Below are 27,312 nucleotides of genomic sequence, written 5' to 3' on the forward strand. Positions count from 1 at the left end.
GGACTACGTTAGAAGCTCTGCTGGCAGGGAAAAAGAGTGAACATAATTAAAACTAAGAGAAAAAAAATAGAAAACTGCTATTGGGAACAATCTATTACTGACAAACAGTATAGATTATAGGTGTCATTACTCCATGATTTTAACTTTTATTTTAAATTGTCTTTTCTTGCTATTTGGGGATTAATTAAAACCCTTAAAAAATAAAATCAAAGTTTACCACAAATATCAAGCAGATTCTTAGATCCTGGAAAATGCTCTATATGACTTCAATTAATTCCGATGATAGAATTTCAGCATATGGTACTTGGGGACAATATCTAATGCCACCATTCCTTGGTCTATATAAAGAATTTAAAAAAAATAGAATTGCCCTAATAATGCTTCAATGTCATGAGATTCCTTTTATTGTTAGATTCTATATCCTCAGGGTCTGGCAAATGCCAGATGTTTCATAAATGTTAGTTGATTAAAGGTGACTTATAATTGCAACTTTCCAAATTGATCATTAAGAGAAATTCTGCACACTACATTTTTACATACTTCTGGAGAAACCTAACAAAGAGTCTAAATGATTTAATCAACTATGCCATTGTAGTTTTTCATTAAATATTTTTCATTATTTAATTTATTAAGGGATTATTTAGTGTCCTTCTATAAAGCACAGTTATATTTTAAGTATAAATCCAGACAGTTTAACTGAAAAAAAAAATCGTCACTTAGATTAAACTGATGGGGAGATGGGGCTAAAGATGAACATGATCATATTAATGCTGTCATCATGCTCATTTATTTTAGCCTAAACAACGAACCTCTATTGTGTCTTCTCTGGATTTTCACCGGATGAATCATAACCAAGAATATTTCGAAATCAACACGTCTACAGGGTGTACAAGCTTCCCTTCCAGCCCTCCTGTTAGTCCACCCACCTCTTCTGTGGGAACCGCAGAGGTCAAGAACGAGGGAACTGGCCATCCAGGTAAAGCAGTTCACTATATTTCTCAACTTAACTAAAGCCTGTATGAGTTAGATTCATTAAGAGGAATCCTTTGTACAAATTGTGCTGGGTTCTTTGATCACCTACATGTGAGGCAATGTAGGGCTTTATGATTTTTGTCAGAGTGTGGGTATAATATTCTTTCTGAATGCATTAATGGCCTTCTAGGCATTAGATATTAAAGATGATGTTATAATGACATTATGATAAAATAATAGGGGTAAATACTACTATTTACCCCTCTCCACATAGTGGTAGCAACTCATCAATATATGCCATCTAGCTCTGAAGCTAGAGACTTTGGCTCAAGGTTATCTGGGAAGATTAAATTGAACAGTGTGGTCTAAGTGGGCTATCAATCTATTCAAATCAAAGTGAACTTAGAGAAGAGGGGTGTGAAGAAATAAGCCTAGGGGTAAATTGAAGATTAGGAAAGAAACCACACCCAGTAGTCAAACATACCTGGTTCCATCCAGTCAGATTTGCAATGCTTCCCTTCTTCGGGGGCTAATGACTGGTGGACAGAAATATGAGAAGTGGGGCCTAAAGGATATCTTCTGTTTATACCTAATTTAAAGTAAGTGAACTATTCAACTACTTTTCTTCAAAGAGGTATTATTTTAAAACTTTGTATATATAATTAATATGACTTTTAGAATCATAAATTATTGTTCATGTGTGTATTTCATGTAACTATGTTCAAAATAAATGTGTGTAGAACTATATGAAAGAATACACATATTCTTATTTAAGTCCTTTACACTGGCTGTGCTTTTAGGAACACTTTATTATTTCAAAAATTTAGCCAGAGAATTATTTTCCCCTAGGAAAACAACTAAGATTTTAAAAAATAATGATTAATGGAAGTGGTGAGATTGATATTCTGTGGAAGCTATTCTTTAATCTTTCCATGGCAACCAGAGTGATATTTACAAAATGTAAATCAAAGCATGTCATCATCGTGCTTAAGATGCTAGATGGCTTCTCACTGAACTTAGAATAAAGTCCAACTCCTTACTGTGGCCAATGAAGTTCATTGTAACCTCGCTCCTAACTAGCTCTTTGACCTAACCTTTAACAAACCTATCTTGGCCCACACAGGCTGTCTTTGCTAGGCATTCTGGCTCTGGGGCTTTTGTCCTTTGGTTCTTGCTGCCTAGAATCTCTGTGTTCAAATTTTTATGTAACTGAGTTTCACTTGGGTTTTGACTCAGATGTACTTCCTCATAGACACTTTCCCAGGTTCCTTCAATATAATGATAATTATAATAACAATGATGCAAAAAGAGCAATAGTAATAATATTAATAAGCAGTATTTAAGCAAATGTTTAAATAATTTTCATAATGTTTTCAATATTAAATTTAATTTATAATTGTTATAAATATTTAATGTCTTGAATTTAATATCTTTAATATTAAGAAGCAATAGTATTTAAGCAAATACTTAACACTATGCTTCATACACTGTTTTAGGCATTTTATGTATAAACTCATTTAAACCTCATAACTGTTATATGAATTAGGTGTTATTTTTTATAGACAAGGTAACACAGAAAGAAGCTAAATAACTAAATAACAGCCCGTAATAACAGAGCTGGACTTCAAGCTTGGTGGTAGAGTCCCTGTTCTTAAACATTTTTCAACATTGCCTAGTTACTTTGGTCAAATCATCCTGTGTTTTTTTCCAGAACCTATTTACTATCTAAAATTATATTGTTCACTTGTGTGCTTACTTATTGTCTTCTCTCCTCTTCCTGGATTTGTGATTTAGAATGGATGCGTCCCTGATATATTGTAGGCTGCCTCAGTTTGTTTACTAACTATGAGACTGGACTTCTTACCTAGCTTTGAAACTTAACCTCTTTATGCTATAGATTTTATCTATAGAATTAAGTTAACAATTAATTAATTAGATTAACAGTCATGCATGTAAAGTGATTAGTGCCGTGTAGGGTACATAGTGTTAAATAAATGTTAGTAACTATTAGTAGTAGTCATTATGTTAATGAAACCCAGTATTATTCAGTGAGCATGGGCATTTAGTGTATGTCGGCCTTACACCAGATGCAAGTTTCAGGAGAGGAGAGATGGGACATGATTTGTAAATAAAAGTGGTATGTGAACCCCAGAAAGGGTTGTAGGCATATAACTCATAATTAATACTTAGTTGAATTACTCATTCCAAATTTAAAAAGTTGAAACGGGAAAAATGACACTGATACTTGCCTTTCGGGAAGTCTTTCTTAGCTTTACTTTAGTGTGCTAATTGGTGATTTTTTTTAATGATTAATTTTGAAAAGTTTCAAACATGCTTTGAGATAGATAATATTTATTTATTTATTTATTTATTTATTTATTTATTTATTTATTTATTTATGTATTTATTTATAAATTAAGAGTAAGAGAAGTTATGGGGCTAGTGTCCTCTCTCCACTCTGACCACCAGGGGGAGAGGATAAGAAAGACATCCTATTGCCGTCTGGATTTCAGTGGCACCATCCAAAATGTGAGGAGAAATTATCATTTTCCACACATTTCAAAATTGTTATTTTCAGGTCTGACCTTTGAAAAGAACTAAAATCTAACCTTTAACAGTTGAAATAATTTCAAATAGTATTCATGTTACTATGGTTTCCTAATGTAATATGTCACCTCCATGTTACATCAAAAATTTTAGAGTGGACTGATATTTAGTAACAATGAGTAAGGACAGATAGTGCTGATTGTTTTACATCAAAAAGTAAAACTTTTAGGCAGTTATTTATCTACTAAGAAAACTAGTATTTTATCTTACACATCGATGTTTTGCTATCCTTTGCATTGAAGAACCTGCACATGCAGGTGCTACCACATAGGATATATGGAAAGAGGATGAGTTCCAGTGTCAGTTCTATCACTGGTTTCCTAGGTATTTTCCATCAAATCACTTAATTCCCTGAGAGGGGTCCATACAGGATCACGCCCTCATGGTTCTCTTTCTGATCTTGACCACCACAGATCTCCTTCTTGTATGAACTTCTGAGTGATCTGAGAGCCTAGGTGATAGAGTATTTCAGTCTAGTTGGTACCCCTAATGGTTGCCAATGTGTTCCTTTTCCTCAGGTAACAGTTTTTTAAAATAGAGGTGGTGGAATTCTGAATCTATTTGAAAGGTAGAAGCAACATTTTTTGGATGGCTTAGGTGGTAGGGTATGAGAAAATGAAAGAGACCAAAGATGTGACTCAAGGATTTTGGGCCCTTTTGACTTCTGGAAGGATGGACTTGGTATTAGTTGAGATGAGGAAGCTCAGTTTTGGACATTTTAATTTGAAATATTATTGTATAATCAAGTAGATAAGCTGAGTAGATAGTTGAGAGTGATTTTTTCTTAGTGGGATAAGGAAGGGTGGGAAGAAGCTATGTGATAATTTTATATTTATCCAATTAAGGGGTATCAGTTTTAAAAGACTGAGAATCAGTGCTTTAGCCCACAGTAAGTGACCTGTGAGTTCTGAGTTCTTCAATGAAAATGTCCTGGGCAGGTGTGCTGTGAATTGCTGAGGGAAAAGAAGCTGAGAATCACCAGTAAGAAAAGATGCTTCCTCCATATGTAAAGTTGTTTCCAGAAAGCTCTATGAAGAATTTTGTTAACTGGCACTTTTAGACACCTGCTTAGGAATTTAACTAGCCTAGATAAAGAATTATCTCCAATTTCATTAGTAGTTTCCAACCATCACCTCCTGCTGGAGAAAACTTCTTCCTAAATGATAGAAATAACAAAAACAAAAGCTTTTAAGTGCTTAGCAGCATCGGATGCTTTTATGCAAGGGAGATGAAACATTAGAAAAGAACTAAAATTAGAACGGAGAAGGTGGCATGGACCTTTCACGCTGCTCGGGGATTGCCAGAAAGCAAATGAAGGCCTTCTTTTTAATTAGTTCACACGGCCTGGAAGTAGGCCTCCTGAAGCTGGGGCAGTGTTATTCCGGCAGCCGTTGGACGCAGGCAGCGGAGGGGCGCTCTGGCCTCCAGCCAGCATGAAGGCCAGAGCCGGGTAGCTGAGATGATGTGGAAGCTCCACGCTGAGACTCGGGGTGAGCTGATATGGAGGAAGTGAAGGGTTAGTGGGAATTATGTGTTAATGATATCTTTGTGGTTTATTTTATTTAAAAAATGCATTAAGTAAACTATCTGGATTATTTATTGTTAAATTGAGTACTTTAGATTGACTAAGTTTTAGGTAGCCAAAAGGAGGTAATGTTTATATCAAATGTCATATAATGTTTATATCAAATGTCACACACACACACCCTATTTCAATGGCTTAAAAATATGAAAATATCTTCCATAGTTAGATGTTGGAGTAATGTGATTTAGTTAGTGCATGCAGTTGGGTGGGAATTTGTTATTCTGACTGTAATTAGCTGAAATAAGACTATTGGTTTATTTGGGCAGCATAAAATCAACATGTTCACTCAGTGTGAGAAAGTGCAGGGGGCTGTGAGAGGATCTAAGAGTGTGATTGACCTCATGTGGGGTCTGCAATGCTTCCAAAGAAGAGACACATTTATTTGTCCAAATATGGCCATTGTGAGACCACGGAGGGAGTGAGAGTTGTGCAGTGTCTTGGAAGCTGTGTTCAGGATGCTGGTGTGCATCCGGAGATTAAAGCCTTAAGAGTAGTAGTGGCAGGTTTGTAAGCAGAGAGAAATGATATAAATTTTTTTTCTGTTGATGTCTTCTATTTTTTATTTTTTTTCTGTGAACTAAAGCAAAATCTTTCTTGGAGAGTGACCAATGAGGGCAGAGATCAGACAATTAAGGAGAGTGGAGAAAGTTTGAATTAGCTCTTTGTTTAAACTCCTAGCAAATGGCTAGTATGTGGGCCTACGGTTAGCATGGAAGAAAGGGTAGTAGGTAGGGGTGGGTGTGGCTAGGACCAGCTTTTTGGCTCCTTCACTTAAGGTTATCCCTCAGTGGGAAGGTGAGCCCTCTAAGTCTGCCACTCTGACCTCTGTCCATGCTAGCCTCTGCAGCAGTCACCATAGCAACCTTGCCAAGCTGGCCCTATAGCAGCCTACGTGACTTCAGCCCAGATACTTCAGAGGCCCTTCCTGGAGGCCACCGAGACATCTGGGTCTCATTCATAATTAAGGCAAGTATGCGGAGCTCAGAAAGATTTATCCTCAAGACCCCACTAGTCTATATCGCGTGGTACGACCAAGTTTACTCAGAAGTGGCCATGCCGGAATCTGCATGGGGTTGGGAGCCCGGGCCCCTCTCTCTGTATGTCCTCCCATTGCCTACTTATCACACTGTAACCTCTCCAGGCCAAAGCCCAGAAAGAAACGTTCAGGACACGTGTAGGTCTACTTCCCTACCCTCCCTATTACAATTTCTCAAAGGCTTGTATCCTTCCTCTTCTGGGAATTAAGTCTCCAGTGTAGACCTGGGGGAAGAGAGGTTTCCAAAGGAACTCAGTTTAAGAGTGGAAATGTATTAATATCTTCTTTGAAAAATACTGCCCCTATGAAATGGATTGAGTGGGTGCCACTAAATTAAAAAAAAAAATACCTGAACATAGCACATGCTTAGTTAATGTAGCTTCATAACTGCTTAATAACTGTGACCATTTCTATGATCAGTATTGGTGTTATTACTGGGCCGCAAGCAGAGCCTAAACACTAAGAATTCAGTGCAAACACAGAGCAGCCAGGTGCTCGGAGTCCAGCCAGGCTGCCACAATCTTAAATCCACAACGTTGCTTAGAACAAGCAGGTCAACCCGCAGAGGAGCAGAGTTGGAATTCCCATCTGCTCTTGCCCCAGTTTTCGTGTCCTGGGGTGGAAGGGCCGCAGAACCTGGAAGTTGTGTCCCTGTGGGGAGAGCCAGGCTTTACGGGCTCACCGGTGCAGTTACAGCAGATGCGAGAGAGAAGCGGTCTCAGAGTTTTTGTGTTGAAAATCTCCCCCCACCCCATTTAATCTTTTATTAACTCAATTTTCTCTTGCTTTTACCTTCTGTTAATTTGTGTGAAAATATAACTGCTTTGTTAGCTGGAATTTTCTTTGCAACTCAAATTCAGTGCTGCGTAGATCTAATTATCTTGTCTGCTTGTTTGCTCGATAGTTTTTCTCTCCTGATTTCCTCTATCAGGCCACTTACAGCTCTTGGGAAAGCTCCCTGTTATCACTTACAGCTGTATGAAAAATCTATGATTATTAGAGCAAAATGTAAAATGGTAAAAGGAAAGCTGACTATAAATATAAATGGTGGGAGAAAAAAGCTTGGTATTTCCAGGTCTACGCCACCCTCAATTGAAAACAGTTTCAACACTGCCAGACCTTTTTCTCTATCGACATCTTCTATCTCTACAGTCTTCTTTTGGGAGAACATTTCCCCCTGTTTTTACACCTGTCTGTGTTGGGCTGGTGCACTCTGTGGTGTTTACCTGGGCCCTAGCATGTTAATATATATTTTTAAAATTGATTTCAGAGAGGAAGGGAGAGGGAGTGAGAGATAGAAACATCAATGATGAGAAGGAATCATTGATTGGCTACCTTCTGCATGCCCCCTACTGGGGATTGAGCCTGCAACCCGGGCATGTGCCCTTGATTGGAATCGAACCCAGGACCCTTCAGTCCACAGGCCAATGCTCTATCCACTGAGCCAAACCAGCTAGGGCCCTAGCACTTTAAATACATAACTTCTCTGCTATGCACCATGCCACAGTGAGCCAGCCCAGGACAGAACTTGTTCCAGACAGTCCCCAAGTCAACTTCCTACCTACCTGATAAACCACTAGCTCCCTGCCTACCTGGCTCTGGGCTGTAGTGATTTCAACTTTTTACTTGACTCTTGGCATCTGTGATAGGCAGAATTCTAAGATGGATTCATGATTCACGCCCATGTATCCACACCTTTGTGTGATGCCCACCCCCCACCTGTTTTGGGGGCGTGGGGGATCTGTAACTTGCTACTAGCCAATGGCAAAGGTGATAGGGTATCATTCCCATAGTTATGATATATTTTATGGCAAAAATGAAGGAATTTGGAAGATATAATTAAGGTCTCTAATTACTTTAAGTTTCTCAAAAGAGAGATTATCTTTGGTAGCTTGAAATAAACAAGTGATTCCTTTAAATGGGGGTCCATTGCTGGCTTTGGAGAAGTAATTTATCTATGATTATTAGAGTTGAATGTAATAGCTCCCTGATTAGCACAAGACCTCACTGAGATGATAGACATGATTGAGAGTGAAGAATTTGAAAACGTCTCCTTCACCCCACATCCCCAAGCCCAACTCAGTTAATGCCCGTACGCACATCCGTCACACCATTTCCCCCCCAAAGATTAGTTTTTATTTTAATAGGTACCAAGTTGTGAAGCTAAAGCTCTAATGGCAAAATCTGAAGACATAAAGCAGATAGTAGGAGATGATATTAGGACATACAGACCTGAAATCCTTAAATTATTAATTCTTCCCAACTGCGCCTCCCTCCTCCAGGACTTAGCTTTTTCTCAACACGGGGGTTAATTTTTTTCAAGCAGATATCTGATCATGCCACTCCACTGTTTAACAACCTCATGTCTTGTCACCATCTGTATGAGAATGTCCAAATGCCTTAGCATGACCAACAAGATCCTTGCTAATCTGGCTGTAGGTTTCTATTTACTTCTATCCATGTACATCACGCACTCCTAAGAACATGGTTGTTAGAGTTCATTGTTCTTCATTTAGAGCAGTGGTTCTCAACCTTCTGTCCCTTTAAATACAGTTCCTCATGTTGTGACCCCAAACCATTAAATTATTTTCATTCCTGTTTCATAACTGTAATTTTGCTACTGTTATGAATTGTAATGTAAATATCTGATATGCAGGATGGTCTTAGGCCACCCCTGTGAAAGGGTCGTTCGACCGCCAAAGGGGTTGCGACCCACAGATTGAGAACTGCTGATTTAGAGTGTGCTTCTGTCAGTTTGGACTGCCTTTCCATATAATTTACCTGGTAAACCTCAGTTATTGTATGGAATTTGGCTAATGGTAATCTCACTTGTGAAGTCTTCTGTAGCTCCAAAAATTATTTCATCCATGTGTCTCCCTTCACACTTTTAACACATCTTTACTATTAGTTATTTTATATATAAAAAATTTTTTTGCGGTTTTTTTGTTGTTGTTTTTTTGTTAATCCTTACTGGAGGATATATTTCCCATTGACTTTTAGAAAGAGTGAAAGGGAGGGAAGAAGAGAAGGGGAAAAAGAGAGAGTGAGAAAGAGACTGATGTGAGAGAGACACATCAATTGGTTGCCTCCTGCACTTGCCCCTACCAAGGCTGGGGATCAAACCTGTAACCCAAGTAAATGCTCTTCACTGGGAATCAAACCCATGATCTTTTTGGTGCATAGGCTGATGCTGTAACCATTTAGCACACCTGGGCAGAAAATATTTGTTCCTTTGTCTGTAAGTTCCTTAAATGCAGGGACAATTTCTCAATTAAGTTGTACTCCCAGCACATAGCATAGTGACCAACTTATAATAGAGGGCAATAAGTGGTAAATGATTGAATAACTGAGCATTTGCTTTGTTGTACTTCTATCCCTACTGTGAGCCTATTTCTATCTATACAGTAAGGCCAGGACAGCTTTTCTCTGAACTATCTTGCTTTCTTATGAGCCATGGAACCCACTTTTCATTGGTTATTTCTTAAAATGCCTCAGAGAGAAATGTGATTTTTAATGTAAATTTTTGCTACATAATTGATCTGATTTAACAGATGAGAAGATACCAGTTATTTACATTGGGAGGCTATTCAGTTTTCTTAGTTAATTATAATGTAGTTGACCCAGCATTACAAAAATCATTTATATCACTCTAAAAAGCATTATATCTGCAGTGTGCACTAATTTCTAACTTACTTCCTATGTTTCTTTTAGTAGACCAATATCCAAGGCTTAATTTTAAAATGACAGGGAAAACTTTAGTGATGTCTGTTCTTTCATAAGATTAAAGCAAGGCATATTATGACTTTTCTGTTCTTTCTTAGAACTGACTTTTTTCCCACCATTGTTTTTGCTAGTTTCTGTATTAGCCATGTATGAGCTTGAAAATATTGTATTAGGACCTGGAACCTTGAGGATGAGAATCTGTAACATAATAGTAATGACCAAAATACAGTGTGCAGCCCTGGCCAGGTGACTCCATCAGTTGGAGCATCTTCCTGTACACCAAAAGGTTACAGATTTGATTCCCATTCAGGGCACAAAGCTAGGTTTCAGGTTCGATCCTTGGTCAGGGAGCATACAGGAGGCAACCAATTGATGTTTCTCTCTCACACAGATATTTCTCTCTCTCTCTCTCTCTCTCTCTCTCTCTCTCTCTCTCTCTCTCTCTCTCCCCTCTCCCTCTCCCTCTCCCTCTCCCCCTCTCTCTCTCTTTCTCTTCCCCGCCCCCTCCCTTCCTTTCTCTCTGTAAAATCAATAAACATATTCTCAGGTGAGGATAAAAAAAAATAAAATGAAATAAAATCCAATGTGCAGAATGAATGCTACTGACAGAATTCTAATCTCTGGCCAGCAGTTCACAGGATCTAGAGTGACCTCTCACTTGCATGATATATGAGTTTTCCATAGCATTGTTCTCCTTCCTTAGAAAAACTAATGACATATAGTAGGAAGACAAATATGCTATAAAGAATCAACATTTATTCCAGATTCAAGGATGTAATTTTTGTATTAGCCACCATTTTAGGTCTGAAACAAGCCTGTTTTATGTCTATATTCTTTCTATTACCACAGATGTCTGTGTTCTCTTTATTAACACAGATAATCAGGAGTTGACTATGAACGCTAATAATAGATTTCAGATTTCCTTCTGGAAAGCACATAGCACATGTGAAAGGAAGCATTATTAGCTAAACAAATCTCTCAGTTCCTAGTAATTAGCATTTTGACAAGCTGTTGTCTTGGAGGATTTAGATCATATATTACATAAGTTCAAAGTATTTCTTTGTATTTTTTTATTGATTTGAGTATCAAGTAAATAGTTCTCATTTTCCTTTAAATATAAAGGAAACCTTCGACTTTATTTTAGTTTTCTAGTCTATTGATGTGCTGTAGGCCATTAATGTGCAACTGCATTTTCTTTCTACTATTAATTATAAATAATATGTCAAGTTCTCTAGGCTAAGTAGGTTGCTATTTACTAGCAATATATTTGATCCCTGAAGTTTCCATATAGAAAATTTAAACTAGTATATCAAATTCAAAATGAGCCAGAACCATTTCCCCATTCCTCATATTTGATATATTCTCTTTTAGGCAATTATTAGATGTTCTTTAAAATTATCTTTAATATATTTATCTAAAACCAGACGTTTATTATTTGATAAGTGCTGGTATCATATGTTCATTATACTATCTTAGCAACCCAATCATATGAGCCATTGTGGTTGAGACCCTAATTATTGGTTGGTTAAAAGTAAATATAGCCATGGACGGTGTGGCTCATTTGGTTGAGCGTCGTCCTGTGCACCTAAAAGTTGCCCGTCCAATTCCAGCACATGCTCAGGTTGTAGGTTTGGTCCGTGGTTGGGGCGTTCAGGAGGCAGCTGATCGAAGTTTCACACTCACATCAATGTTTCTCTCTCTCCCTCTATCTCTCTAAAAATTAATAAAATAAAACATTTTAAAAATGTAAAACTATATATCAACACTAAACAAAATTAGTTATATTAACAAATTTATTAATAATACTAGATAAAGTTCATTTATTTATTTAACAAATACTCATTTAGTGCTTACAAAGTACTAAAACCCAGGCAAGATACTGGGTATATAATAATGAAAAAGACACGGTCCCTTCTCTGAAAAGCTCTGTGGTAAGCCAATAATTAAAGTCTGCTGTTATTACATTAGTATAATGTGAGCTTAGAAATAAAAGCGTAAAAATCTGCCTCGGAGAGTCAGAGATGGTTTTACAGAACAAGTCGTGCTTGTCCTGTGACTTAGAATAATTAATCAAATGGATACTGACACAATATGGTGAGAAAGGAAAGAAAACAAGAAAAGAAAAGAAAGAAGAGACTTTAGAACCAGAAAAATTTGGACTTAAGTCCTTTTTTTGTCACTTACTGTAATATTTAGGTGAATGAAAACCTTTCCGAGACACTTCGTTTGTTTTGAGATAATGTAGATGGCCAAACCTAGCATAGGACTTTGCACATGGTAGGCAATCAATAAATATTGTCCCTTCTCACCTACTTTCAGCCTTGAGACAACCTTGAAGGTAAATAGGACATTATCACCATTTTGAAGATGAGGAAAGTTAAGTTCACAGTAGTTAAGGTCACACAACTAGTAAGTTAGTGGTAGAGCTAGGACTAGAACCTACATCTTCTGACAAAATTTTCCCCACTATGCTGCTACAAGCATTCCAGGCTTTTTCATGTGCTTAGTTATTTATTCAGCCAATATATATATTTCTTGAGCACCTACTACGTGTCACACATGTTGCTGTACACAGATGATACAGTGGGGAACAAATAGATAAAGTCAGCCCTTATCGAGCTGAGCGTTCATCAGAGAAGGCAGACTTTATACCAGCAACTTCATTATGTCCTTAAATTAGTGTTAGGCAAGGGCACAGTTCAATGATCTGGGGTATGTGTGGCAAGAAAATTTACTGTAATTGAGGAGGTGTGGGAAGTCCTGTGAGGGAAAGTGATATTTCTGTCAAGACCTCAAGAGTGAGCAAGAGTTATCTGGACAGAGAGAAGATTTTCCCAACAGCAGGAGGTTTGGCAAAGATGTGAGTGAGAACAGGATATTTTCAAGGAACTGAAACTGATCCAGGACAGTAGGATCAGAAAGCATGAGTGAAAGATTGGCAAGAGGTGACTCTACAGAGACTGGCAGAGACAAGGCTGTACAGGGTTCACAAGCCGTCTTCAAGAGACTGGGTTTTCTTCTAAGTTTCTGCACTGTGTACAAAGCCTGACCAGAGGGGAAATCGGGTCTGAAATCTGACTCATTCATTACTTATTGCAGAGAGGGGATGGTTACTTTTTTCAAATCCCTCACAAAGGCTCAAACAGGCTGGCGGGAAGCCACTTAAGGTTCTAAGCAGTGGAATGATACCTGGTTTGTATTTTTCCAACTTCACTCTAGCCATGCTGTGGCTTCTCTTAGAGGGGACGAGACAGTAGAAGTGAGACTTGGCATAGGGGAGTCAGTGGCAGCTTAGATCAGGGCTGTAGCTCTGGGGAAGAAGAGAAGTGAGGTATTTGAGATGTAGAATTCACAGGACTTGTGATGACATGGAAGCTGAAGGGAGAGGGGATGAGTGGAGACAGGGATGTTCCTCACTTTCCTGGCTTGAGCAGAAAACCGTAGGAGCCTTGGGCACAATATCTAAGACTTTAATGTTGAGGAAAAGCTGCTGGAGTTATTCCATAGTGGAAAGGTGCCCAAATCAGCTGGAATAGAGGACACGAGGACACAATAAAAGTATTTAGAAGTCCTTGGGGCCAGCAGGCATGGCATTAACACTTAAAGTAATGGTTTTCTTTCTTTTCCTTCCTTTTCTCCTTACTGGGAAAACTACATCCCTTTGTTATTTTTTGTTTTACTTCTTAGGCCACTGTATATTTCTATTTATCTAAATTTCTTCTACAGAGACATTAGTTGTTACCAGACTTTGGTTTTAATTTAAAAGAGGATAAAAACTGAAGTTATGAAGAAGATTGGGCATGTGGGTACCTGATTCATTTCCCTGAGAGGCACCATGACTCACCTTCATTAAGTAGTTTTGCTTTGACATGACTGATGCCTTTTTGGTTTTGAATGTTCTCTGCCCTGTATGTAAACAATAAGATAAGTTTCTTTCATGGGTCATTCACTGCTGTTCATCTCCACTATGAGTCAGATGTTTGGCATTTCAAGACGTTATCCTACCTACAACTTCCCTCTTTATAAATTATGAAGAAAACTTCCACCAACAGCAGATTCTCATTTACTGACTTTTCAGATTTGTATCTGTAAAACATGTTCTAGTCGTTTTGCTATATCTACTTTAGTAGTAGTTTTATGGCCAACAATAAGGAACTGGTTTATTTATGTTATCTTCATTGCCTACACATCAAGATAAAAACATAATCATCTGTAAGGGAATTCAAATACTGATGATTAAGTCATACAAAAAGCCCTTCCTGTTAATTCTTTGTCTACCTCCAGTTTCAGTATAGCTTTCCTCCCTTTCACATTCAACCTCCTGGATTCACTTTTTCATCTGCTGGTCACTCCCCCAAAACTATGCCACTAAATGCCCTGGATTGTCTCTTCCTGGATGTAATGGACAAAGTCTTTATTTTACTTGCTCAAACTGTTTCACTTAACTGGTGAAATGCTCTTTCAGCATGTGCCTCTGTGACACCATACTGTCCTAACTTTCCTTCTGCCTCTCAAGTCTTCATCTCGTTCTCCCTTTGTGAGTACTTCCATCCCTACCCACTCCTACAAGGTTTGGTTCTAGACTAATTCATCTTCTCTGGATGATCTCAGCCACGTCACGACTTTATTGCTCAATCATATGCTAATGTTCCTCAAAGTTTTATCTTCAGCCCAAACTGGAGTTTGACACCTCCAAATTAATCTTCCTGTTTTACCTCTCCACTTAGATGTCCAACAGGTGCTTCAAAGTCAACATGTCTGTGTTCGTTTCCAAGGGCTTGTGCAAACATGTCCTACAAACTAGATGTCCTAAAAACAATAGAAATCTCACAGTTCTGGAGGCTAGGCGTTTGAAATCCAGGTGTGAGCAGGGAGGGCCATTCTGCTTCTGAAGGCTTTCAGGAAGAATCCATCCTTGTCTCTTTAGCTTCTAGGTATTCTTTGGCTTGTGGCAGCATAACTGCAGTGTCCGTTTCCATCTTCTCATGGCCTTCTCCTCTGTGTCCTTTCCTCTTCTGATAAGCATATCAGTCACTGGACTAAGGGCCTTCCCTAACTACCTTTTTTAATTTATTTTGATTTTTATTGTATCATGAGCTTAATGGTTATAGAGATTATGCCTTTCTACTAAGTACAGTGTCAGTAAACAAATTGTTGCCTAATATTTATTGAAAAGGAGGACGAAGAAAAGTAAAGCAATTAATCAACAAGAATTAATCTGAAAAAAAGAAGATACACAAACCAAAATAAGTTTAAGTGTGAATTTGTAAACGTAGGCTAAATTGATTTTTTTTCTAGTCAATATATTAACAAAATACATTAAGAATCAGTCAGAACCTTCTTTTCTATTGTAACAGAAGTCCTTGGTTCCATAGATGCTGGAAAATACAGTTATGTTTATTCACCGGCTATTTCATAACTGGCTCTCTCTACCCCTTTATTAATGAAAAAGTTCCTGCTTCTTTTGATGTTACAGGAGGTGACATTGTTTCCTAATATTTCTTGAACATATCTCCAAAAAAGATAAGGTTAAGCAATTAGTTACTAGCATTCTAATTACAAAAAGAAAGGAAGAAAGAAAATGAAAAGAAAGGAAAAACAACAACACACTATATCCTTTAAAAAAAAATGCCTTCAGATAGCCTGAAAGAAAGCATCTTTTGTAATTATATCTGCCTACTTTTTAAAAAATTGTTATTTCTTGATTTTAGAGAGAGAGAGAGACAGAAATATTGATTTGTTGTTGCACTTATTTATGCATTCATTGGTTGATTCTTGTATGATCAGTAACTGGGGATCAAACCCACAACCGTGGTGTATTGGGATGTTGCTCTAACCCACTGAGCTACCCAACTACCCAACCAGGGCTAAATCTGCGTAGTTTTATAAAACATTTAAGCCTTTCTAAGCTGGTGAAAGCTCTGAATGAATATTAAGGCAACCAAGAACTTAAAAAGATCAGACCTGCTGTATTATATCTACTTTGCCTACATTAACCAATTTTCTCCCACAAAAGGATCTGTGGGAGACCCCTGTGCTTGTAATTATTGGAAATGCTCTTGGTTTAGCTAAATCAGACTAGTTCCTATAGATGTCGATGAGAAGAAAAGTAGAACTGCCTCACTTTCTCACAGCATTCATTATGTAGGCTAATAAGGGCTACTCTAGGGAGTTCATTGAATCCTTTACTGGAAGGCAAGTCCTCAAAAGAAATTCTAAGTATTAGTATTTTGCTCTACTTTGCTTTAGTGCTACTTTATGGCATTAAATTCACAGAACTTTTAGAACACATAATTTTAATACTCACTAATTAAACAGAAAAAGTCAACCACATTAGATATAGTTAGGAAAATGTCTTGGCATAACCCAGTGATTCTGCTTAGATTTATTGTCTCTAAATTATCCTAAGTAGATGCTGACATTCACAGCTCAGTATTTATTATTCTTCATCTATTTTTAGTTACTTTTGATAAATTCAAGGCAGAAGATTCTGACTTTACCATATTGTGTTGTGTGGGGGCCTCTAGGTACTTATGCAACGACTTAAAAAGCCTTGTGTAGCAATTTTCTTCACTCAACAAGATGCACTTCTGAGTTTTGAGTAATTTTAGCGTCTTTAAATGGTTTCCTTTATTTCAGCCATGAAAGCTGTCATTTTCAATTAGGCACATATAGGTAAACCGTCTCTATTATTCTTAAGAAATGTTCTACATATTTTGCATTTATTAACTCATTTAATCCTTACAATAGTACCTAGGTAGGGACAACTCTTACCTATGATTTACAAATGGGGAAGTAAAGCACAGAGCCTTTAACTGACTTGCCCACATTCCTATGGTTAGAAGAGAATGGAAATGGGATTTTCTTCTATACATTCTGACTTTGGGTCATGTTATTCTGCATCTCAATAATCTTATTGTATATATTATAAGATTATACATATATAGATTATATATATAGATTATATATATAAAGACATATATATATCTTTAGAAAATATGTACCACTTTCACTTATAATTGTTATTAATTCACCTAAACTTGATCCCTTATCTCAGAATTCTTAAGAGTGTAAGTAAATCTAGAGAAGCAGACCTTTTTTTCCTCAGATTTCCCCCAAATGCTGGCAGTATATTTGTATATTTAGGAAGTATGTTACAGAACTCTTTTTTCCTTTGTTCAGCCTGGATTTATGGAGCACTTTTTTTGCTTTAGTCATTATTAGTCACTGAGATACAGATGTAAAAGTCTCAGCCCTTACCTAAAAGAAATTCCAAGTCCAGTAAGTTTTGCTTAAGCGGCAAGGGGTGGGGGTGGGGGTGGGGGGAGGCGGGGCGGGGGAGGGAGTAAAATAGTGTCTCCAGCTTGGTTGGTTTTTTATTTGTTTGTTTTGTTTTTTATAGATGAGTTCAGGTTCATATATTACTCCATTCATTCATTCCACAGTGTTTGCTATGCCTGGCACTGTGCTAGGGGCTGGGTACATCAGAGAACCAGAGCCTCTAGCTTGTTGCTGACACAGAGGAGGAAAGAAATGTCGATAGTTTAACAAAAGGGATAAGGTAATAGGCTAGTTCTCTGATGAAATGCCATTGCTTCTGTCCATCTTCTCCACTGCATATACCAAACTGATGGCATATGATTTTTGCTTAGAAATATCCCTAATTCAACTTAATCCATGTGATAATTATTTCATAGGTATTGTCACCAATTAAAAGACGGGAAACCAAAAGGATTGAGTTACTTTCAACGGTCCATGGTAATAAGGGATAATAATTTTAAAAAGATTCAACCCTCTTTTGACCCCATTCTAGTGGTCCAGATGGAAGGTTGAAGTAGCATTGCCTTTCTCTCTCAGCCTCAGAAGTTATACAGCATTCTTCTCACCACATGCTATTGGTTATAAGTGAGCTACTTATCTATGCAGATTCAATAGACGAGAAATTAGACTCTACTTTATGACGGGGGAGTGGCAAGACTCTACATGGACATGAGAGATAGGAGGTATAGTTGTGGCTATCACTGTAAAATACAGTCTTCCTTTAGCCCAGGGGAATAGCCCATTTTTCTGCCAAGGGCCATTTGGATATTTACAACATCACTAGAAGCCCAGTGCAGGGATTCATTCACCAGTGGGGTCCCTTGGACTGGCCTGCGGGGATCGGGCCAAAACTGGCTCTCCAACAACTCCCAAGGGGTCCTGGATTGCAAGAGAGTGGTTCTCGGGTGATGCACTTTGGAATTGGACTCCCTCCTCTCTGGTTCCAGGAGTGTCACTGGAGAATCGCAGCTGGCAAGGCACCGGAGCTCGGCAGCTCTTGTGTTGAGCATCTGCCCCCTGGTGGTCATTGCGCGTCATAGCCTGGCCTGAACCCTTTTGCAATCTGGGACCCCTTGGGGGATGTCGGAGAGCCAGTTTAGGCCCGATCCCTGCAGGCCAGGCCAAGGGACCCCACTGGTGCATGGATCCGTGCACCAGGCCTCTGATATGCATATAAGATCTTTGGTTAATCTCTTCCTGCCCTCTTCCCTCCCCTCTTCCCTCTGAGATTCATCACTCTGTTCCATGTTTCCATGCCTGTGGTTTTTGCTCCTGTAGTGAGTGTTTGCCCCCTGGTGGTCAGTGCACGTCACAGCTACCGGCTGGTTGGCCAGTTGCTTAGGCTTTTATATATATAGATTCTCAGGCCATGCAAAATTATCAACTTAAAAATTAGCCTGCTACTTACCATTTACAGCAGCATGGATGGACCTGGAAAGTATTATGTTAAGTGAAATAAGCCAATCAGAGAAAGACAATTTTCACATGATCTCATTCATATGTGGAATCTAATGAACAACATAAACTAATGAACAAAATAGATCCAGAGGCATGGAACAGACTGTAGAACCTCAGAAGAAAGGCAAGGGTGAAGGGATGGGAGATGGAGGGAGGGTGGGGGGTAAGAGACCAACCAGAGAACATGTATGCATTACTAGTATGTGCATTACCCATGGACACAGGCAATAAAGTGGTGAGAGTCTGGGGTGGGGGGGTGGAGGCAGGCTGGAAGAGGTCAATGGGGGTAAAAGGGGGGCATATGTAATACTTTCAAGAATAAAGATTAAAAAAATCAGCCTGCTATGTTTGGTCAAACATTTAATTAACTCCCCCCTAGTGCCTTGGCAGGGCAGGCCAGATGTTCCCCACCCCTGCTTTAGCCCAACAATTCACATTCCTCCCACGAGTAAAATAGGCTCACCTCACCCCAAGATTCTTCAAAAGTTTCATTCCAGTTGGTTTATCATTTAATTAGGCCCAGGTGCAGTTGAGTTTCCTAAGGCAAGGTGCCTTAAGCGAAGCACTTGAGTATCGTTCTTCTTGGTTGGAAGTCCTGTGAAAGAGACAGATTATCTCCCACCCACATATTCATATAATGATCAGACAAGCATAGATTCACCAAAATATAAACTTCCGTTAAAAAGAGATGGAAAAGCAAAGTCTGTAGAAATTCTGAATTCTAGCCAGGTATATGTTGTCAGTTCTGTGAGCAGGGCTCAGTTCTGCTCTCTGAGAATTATTCTCCATGGTTTCTTGGCTCTGCCTTCTGGGGCCTTATCCCTGCTGAGTCGTCTTCCTTTTTATAATAAGTGACCTATGCTTAAAGCTAAATAATCTCAGTTTGTTTCTTGCCCATACTAGTTCTAGCATCCAAAGGCTTCCTTTTATTTTGTACTAGTTCTGTTCCTTTTATTTTTAATTTGGCAGCGTTTTTAAAATATATATACTTTTATTGATTTCAGAGAGAAGAAGGGAAAGGTAGAGAGAGAGAGATAGAAACATCAATAGTGAGAGAGAATCATTGATCAGCTGCTTCCTGCACGCCCCTCACTGGGGATTGAGCCCACAACCTGGGCATGTGTGCTGACCCGGAATCGAATCAGGACCTCCTGGTCCATAGGTCAATGTTCAACCACTGAGCCATGCCAGTCAGGCTGGCAGTGTTTGTTTGTTTTTACCAATATAATTCTTAGAAACATTGGGGGGCGGTGTTCTATGAATCTTATTGGCTGTTATTCTACTAGACAAGACTTATAGTCACAAATCTCTTCTAGATAACCCTTCAGGAACTAAGTGACAGCTATCAGAGAGGAGGGCGGTAGTGGGGTTGGGTGAAAAAGGTGAAGGGATTAAGCAAGCAAACAAACCAAAGCCTCATAGACACAGACAAAAGTAATGAAAGAGGGTAAGGGGAGGCATAAGAGGGCATAGAGGGGACAGAGGTGATAGGAGACTTGACTTGGGGTGGCAAACACATAGTACAATATACAGATGGTGTATTATAGAATTGTACACCAGAAACCTTTCTAATTTTGTTAACTAATTTCACCCCAATAAATTTAATAAAATGTTTTTTAAAATGATAATCCTTCTCTACTTTAGGTTCCCTGTGAGCCTGCCGAGGGACTACATCCTTAAGATGCTTAAAAGCTCTATAAATGTTTAACAGAGAGGACTGATGAGGCATGCCTTTAAGATCCTCAAGAGCCTTTTTTATTTCTTAAATATCCTATGAGGTACAGCCTTAGATCTTTTTGAAGCCTTACCAAGCAATCTTACAGCCTTACAGGATTTGATCTTTGGCTTGAGGCGTCCTTAATTAGGGAATTTTGGGTCATCTGGAGAGGCTGGGGATGTTCAAATGTACAAATGGAATTTGCACTGCATTTTCAGACCTAGCTAAGGAAGTTATAGGTCATTACAAGCAAGCCACAAATTTGTCCAAATTTACAGGAATAGGAAACAGGCTGTATTTCTTAATGAGAAATTTGCAAGATTCTAGAAGGATATATAGAATATATTGTTGGAACCATCTTTGGAAAATGCAATCTGCCTCAAAGAATCACTACAATATGATGAAGCATTTTTAAACGAGTGGACTGGTACCTAAACATGCAAATGCCTTAAAAGTAGTTACCTTGGGAAGATTTGTACTTTTTCTTAAAAGTTTGCTTTTGTGTAAATCGGTTTTGGAATTTAGTTTTTAGAGTTACTTTAGAAAAAACTTGAAGACGTTCATTATGGCTGCATACTACATACTACTAGCACAATTTGTTGACAAAGCACATTTTTGTGATAGTTTCATTTTCCTTGCCCTTATTTATTTAAGTTTACAGCCTTTGGAAGTTTCACTGATGATCTCTTTGGACCCCGGGGCATACTAGTACAGTCTACAGTGTTTTCCTCAAGCGTTTCTTCAGATACCGCCAGCCATGCAAAAGCAAGTATAACAGAAAGCTTATTTTGTTCAAGAATGATATCCTAACCCTAGTCAGTTTGGCTCAGTGGGTAGAGTGTCAGCCTGTAGACTAAAGGGTCCAGGGTTTGATTCCAGTCAGGGGCATGTACCTTGGTTGCATGCTCCTCCCAGGCCTGGGTTCTGGTGGGGGCACGTGCAGGGGGCAACCAATCAATGTGTTTCTCTCACGTAGATGTTTCTCTGTATTTTTCCCTCTCGCTTCTACTTTCTCTAAAAATCAATGGAAAAATATTCTTCAATGAGGATTTAAAAATAAATAAATAAACAAATAAGAAAGATATCCTAAAGAACAATGACCAAATGCTTTAACCATGCAACGCTTCAGCTCATTCAAAATAAAGATATATGTGTGGGTGGCATATGTTAATTGAAAGGTATCTTAGATTAAATGAACATGTAAACTTCTCTCATCAAAACAATCAATGTGTCCATGATTTAATCATCCAACCCACAGCTGGAGTGGGATTCAGGAATGTGTGTCCTGAGCAAACTCTGTAATCAACTAGCTGTGCGACTTTTTAAAAGCCTTTGAACTTCATTTTAATTTGCTGAAATAGGGGGAGGTGGGACCATCATCAAGAATTATTCGTTGCATATTTTCTATTTAAAAGGCATTCTTGTGCAATTTAGTGATTAAGCAATTTTAGTCATTGTAGGAGAGCAGTACTCTGGTTGGACCATGCAATTTACTTCCATAGAGAAGATTTCTAAGATGATTCACTACAATCTGAACACACAGGTGACTTGCTTCTGAGAGGCCCTGTTACTGATATCCTTGCAAGTACAAAGCAGTAATCAGAATTCCTCTTCTCAGCAGAATCTCCTAACAGAATAATTGGAGTTTTTCATATCTTACCCTTTCCACAAACCTCTTCCCCAAATGAAAGCGCTCTCTGAACATCCTCAAACAAAGTGAACCTGGAATTAAAACAACCATAACTGCCCCCTCAGAACAATCATCTGTTTATGGTTTACAGCTATACTCACCTGAGTGTGCACCAGAGTCTAGGAGAAAAGCACATAAAATTCCCAGATGGTTGGGTTTTATGCTCAGGGATTTAAATGAGTATTTTTAAATGTCATTCTACCCATGCAAATTTTTTTTAACAGCCTCAAAGTTTGGCATGAAATTGCTTTTCATATGCATTAAGTTCTGATGAATGTCTGAGGTCATAATTGAGTCAAGAAAGAAAATATTTTCTATTAAGCAAAATACTAAAGTTCAGAGCTTTATTTTTATACAGCAAGTAGTTTGACAATTTGTGTATTCAATCTGTCATTTCTCTAATTTTGGGGTTGAGAGGATTTGAAATGTGCATGTACAATATTCCTTCATTTAAATGTTGTCTTTGGTTGTACTTCTTATGTTACTTTCAAATGACAATATTATAGTTCTTTATTTTCTTGGTGACTGTCACTGCTAACAACCTGAGGATTTAGAGGGAGAAGGAGGAGTTCAGGGTTTTCTTCTTAGGTCTAGAGCTTTGGATATATAACTCTTATTTAGTCTTCTCTCTCCTATCTATACTTTCCGCAGCAGTCATGTATGGAAAGCAACATTACTTCAGTTATTGCTCTGAAAATAGATTGGATAATGGATAAAAGAAGGTGAAGAGATTAGCCAAAGAACATGCATGCATAGCCCATGGACAAAACAACTGTGTGGTGAAGCCAGGGGTGGAGTAAGGGCTGGGTAGAGAGGGACAAAGGGGGGAAATGGGGAACATCTGTAATACTGTTCAACAATTTTAGAAATCTTTAAAAAATTATTTTCAAGTTCATCTCTGTCCCATTTAGGAGTTACTTTATTTATATTAGAGTTTGCATTTATTATCCCTTTGTTGGAATTGTGATTAGTCATAATTTTGCAGATTTGAGTCAGGGAATTTGCATGTAGGATTTTGGAACTATGATACTATTGCTATTAATGACAATGACTGCTTTTATTGCATTTTTACTGTGGGTGAATCACCAAGCTAAATGCATTGTCCTATCTCATTCTCATCCAAGAATCTAGAAATAGACGATCCTAAAAGCAATATTTCACAAGTAAGGAAAATGAGTCATTTCCCAGGTCAACACTGTGAAAGTGGTAGACCTGAGAGTTGAGCTCAGATGTGTCAGGCCCTAATGTCAGTGCCCTTCACCACAATGCTATGTACCAGTGGTTCTCAACTGGGAGAGATTTTTCCCTCTCCCCCCAGGGAAACTTTGACAACTGAGGGGGTTGCTCCTGGTATTGTGTGAGTGCACACCAGGGATGCCGAAAAATATCCTACAATGCACAGGACAGCCACCAATAGAAAGAATTACCCCACTGCAAACATCAATAGTACCAAAGCAGAGAAACCCTGATACACCCAAACACTTTCCCTAGTCAATTAATGGATTATCCTGAAACTTTGACTTTGTTTACCATGTAGCCTTCAAGATTAAGCCTATCCAAATTTATAGACTCCAGCTGAACTTAATTCACTGACTGGAAATCAGAGTACGTTCCATTTTAAAGTAGCCATTTTTATTGTGTGGCAACAGAAAAAATGTTTTTAAAAATTTACAAACACTTGTGAGTTGCAATTTAATCAAGGTCAAGAATCCAGGTTAAATTTGTGTTAAATTTACATTCATAACCCGTGAGCAACAAAATAGCACATAAAAAAAGATAAAGAAGGTGTGTGAATTTATATCTTTTAAGATGCAGTTAAGAAAGTGTCCATTGCTGTAATTTTTTTCAGCTAGGAAAATGACTATATTTGTCATTGATTTATATATTTCATAAGATCCTCTACACTTATGTAGATCATTTGATTAATTCTACATATTCCAACAGATGTTCTCAATCAACACTATCTTTAGGTTAAAACAACCTAGGTTAGATCAGAGTTAATCTAACAGAACTGGCAGCAGAATGTAAATCCAAACACCTCACTAAGCGTACTGGTTAGTACAGCCAACATTTTCATTGTATGGATTGTATGGCTTACCAACTAAGGAAGCAGTGCATTGGTTCATATTCTGGCTAAATGTTCTTATCTCAAGATAGACCAGAGGCCCAGTCTACTTCTCTACTATTTTTCAGAAAGTCTCCATTCTTTAATCTCCAGTCCACACTTCTTCAAAGTCAGAGTTTTCTTTCTTCTCCAGATCACTAAAGAGGCCTAACTCCTTGGTCTGGATGTATTAGTTAGGGTCCTACTATTATAAGCAATGACATTGGCAGGATCAAAAAACAAGGCTTTACAAGGATCAGTAACTAGAGCAACTAGGAATATCTAGGGCGCACAGACTGATTAAGAAAGAATCTTCAAAACTTCATTGTTGAGATAAATCAACTTTAAAAATCTTTAATCTGTGTATCTCTCAATTACCATACCATGGGCTATCTGATTTTCCTTGATCGGGCCAAATCTGTGCTCTTGGCCTGGAGAGGACAGAGAACCATGATTAACACTCTCACCATCTCATAGGGAAGGAGGGGATGTTTCTCGGAGAAAAATCTTGATGTTGTTAAGGAGGCTTCTATTCAAGCTGAAATAGTAGCTTCGCATTACACTGGCATTCCTTATTTTCTCTCCAAATTATTTTGAAACCTCGAGAAAGATATTTTTTCATCTTCCAATTTTCATACTATACCTCTGGATGCTTCTACTGATTCTTTACTATCACATGCACATAATGGCCTATTCCTGGTCTCTCCTTATGTTACCCCATAACCAACTCTGTGAAATCCAAGGATAGGCATTGGGTATATGTAAAATTTATATAATGAAGATAAACCATAGCTGAAATTTAATAATTGTTTTCCTAGATATCTGAGGAGGTGTTTTTTTCACACTTCATGATGCTTCAGAATTCCATGCTGTATCTATAAGGATTATGTTTGTTTTTAATATAGACCCTCGCTGTAATATCCATGACTGATTCCAATATCACTCAAAAACGAAGGAATCAAAACAGGAAAAGAGTGCAGCCCAGCACAATATAGAAGGCACTCACCACGAGAATGCAGACATTCAAATACTCTAAGACATGATTCTTGATTTCAAAATAACCACTAAAATGAAACAAATGGAAGGAAATAATAGTGCATCTGAACCTCTGGCCATGATACCAGAGTAGAAATGTAAAAAGCGGAGAAAACCTGGCACACTACTTTTCCAGTAACATCTTATGCGGAACAGAAGCTGTCGCATATAAAAATAATGTGAGTGCTGTGTGTGCATGTTTAGAACTAGGGGAGGAAGTGGGGAAAGAAACTAATATGTGGCAGTTTTTCCATGTATGATAAAAACCTATTTAGCAACCTTGTTTAGAATTTGAAATGATGAGAAAACATGTCATAAAGTACCATTTGCAAAGAAAGGAATTTTCAAAAGCAGAGATAATGAAACATTTTCTCCCTGTAAACATCTTATTCTTCCCTGAAATCACAAACAGCTGCAGTATATTCTGACTAATTACAACTGAATCATAAGAAACACAGCATGATAAGAACCCTAAGCGGTATCAGTATGGTGCAAGTTGATTTTAAACGCTCAAGTTCTATGTAATTCAGGTGTTATTCACACTTGGGTTATCAATTTTAAAGAAATAATACTAGTGTTCATTGGGGTCATTTGTTCATGTAGCTGAATGTCTTTATCACTGTGGAATATTTTAATGACTGTAAAAGCCTTATTAGTTCATATGCTGCTCACTAAGAGTTTATGTTTCTTATACACTGGTGGAGTTTACCTTTGCATTATCAGTGCAAATGGAAAATATATTTTCAGAGAAATGTTTGTTTCTTTAACGATCAGGGCTGACTATTTTCAGACACCAAACTAGCAGCAGAGATCTGTTCTTTGCATATGAAATTATAGCACTCAAGAAATTGGGAGGTCCTTATAAATGAAGAAGTATAACCAGAGTATAAATTAACTTATCAGATTAATAGACTAGCAATTAGTTCATCTGATCCTTATGCTTGCATTTGTGAAACATATAAGTATTTTAAAGTCTCTCCTCATGAATATTTTTTTAAAATATTTTTTAATATTTGATTTCATGGAGGAAGGGAGAGGGAGAGGTAGACGCATCAGTGAGGAGAGAGAATCATTGATCGGCTGCCTCTTTGCATGCCCTCTACTGGGGATCAAGCCTGAAGCCGGGGCATGTGCCCTGACCAGGAATAGAACAGTGACCTCCTGGTTCATAGGTCAACACTCAACTACCAAGCAACACCGGCTGGGTTCTTCTCATGGATCTTCTCCTTTACATTCTGCATTTTACAAGCTCGAGGCTAGGAAACATTTCATTCTATTCTCCCTTGTTCATCAAGCTATCCCCAAGGGTCCATGAACCCATTCTTGTGATAAATAGGTAGAAAACACACAGTACCATATGTTACCCTGAGTACCTGTGCTGCTTAGACAAGGACACTAGAGTTAAACTAGAAAACAATACAAAACCCTCTATAACCAAGAGGTAGATTAGGACAGACAGGATCTAAATTAGAGTGGGCTAACTTTGAAAAGGAGCCAGGCTAATTTCACAAAGAACAACTTCAGCCACCTTCAGATTTTCCCTGGGATCCAAAACCCTGGGAAACTGGGTTGCAAAACATGAAGAAAACAGAGAGCTCTTAAGCACAGTTTATCCTTGTCACTTCAACAGAATTCTTCCTTTCCCCCTAAATTTCAAAACATCTCAGTATTTTTATTCAACCTTAGAATTAGTTATATTCCAGTAGTTATCTTATTTCAATATACAGTTTCTCCCCAAGATTCTGATAAATTATGGTCATTTTAAGAGGCACTAAAATGCTATGAGACTGTGGTAATTAAATTCCAGACCTGGGAACTTTTCAACTAGTCCATTAAAGTAATATTTCCTTTTCACCCTGAAACTAGTGTGCGGTGAGGCCATCTAGTCATTAACAGACCATTATCTTTCACCCAGAGGGCAAACACTGTCTGGGCCTGGGAAAGTGAACCACGACTACATAATTTTAAATGATTCCTCGGCTCTCTGTTGCCTGTCTTTTAAAGAGATGTTTAGCTCTCATTTGGGTTCGTTGGCCTTCCTAGGTTTCTGTCTAGTTCCTTTATA

General features: G+C 38.1%; 1 protein-coding gene and 1 long non-coding RNA gene across 6 annotated transcripts in view; one reads left to right on the forward strand and one right to left on the reverse strand.

Annotated features, from left to right (window-relative positions):
- The window catches only part of ANKS1B (ankyrin repeat and sterile alpha motif domain containing 1B), an 827,013-nt gene that overhangs the window by 284,055 nt on the left and 515,646 nt on the right, over positions 1–27,312 (forward strand). For all 5 annotated transcript variants that reach the window (XM_059681894.1, XM_059681893.1, XM_059681896.1 and 2 more), the window contains exon 12: positions 796–976. In XM_059681894.1, the coding sequence (XP_059537877.1) occupies positions 796–976 (181 nt within the window). The remainder of the gene's footprint in view (positions 1–795; positions 977–27,312) is intronic.
- Positions 7,459–27,312, reverse strand: part of LOC132227136 (uncharacterized) — a 252,747-nt gene continuing 232,893 nt past the window's right edge. Inside the window, exon 2 of the long non-coding RNA XR_009451134.1 lies at positions 7,459–7,565. This is a non-coding gene — a long non-coding RNA (uncharacterized LOC132227136). The remainder of the gene's footprint in view (positions 7,566–27,312) is intronic.

This window comes from Myotis daubentonii, chromosome 2 (assembly GCF_963259705.1).
Source record: "Myotis daubentonii chromosome 2, mMyoDau2.1, whole genome shotgun sequence".
Taxonomy (NCBI): Eukaryota; Metazoa; Chordata; class Mammalia; order Chiroptera; family Vespertilionidae; genus Myotis; species Myotis daubentonii.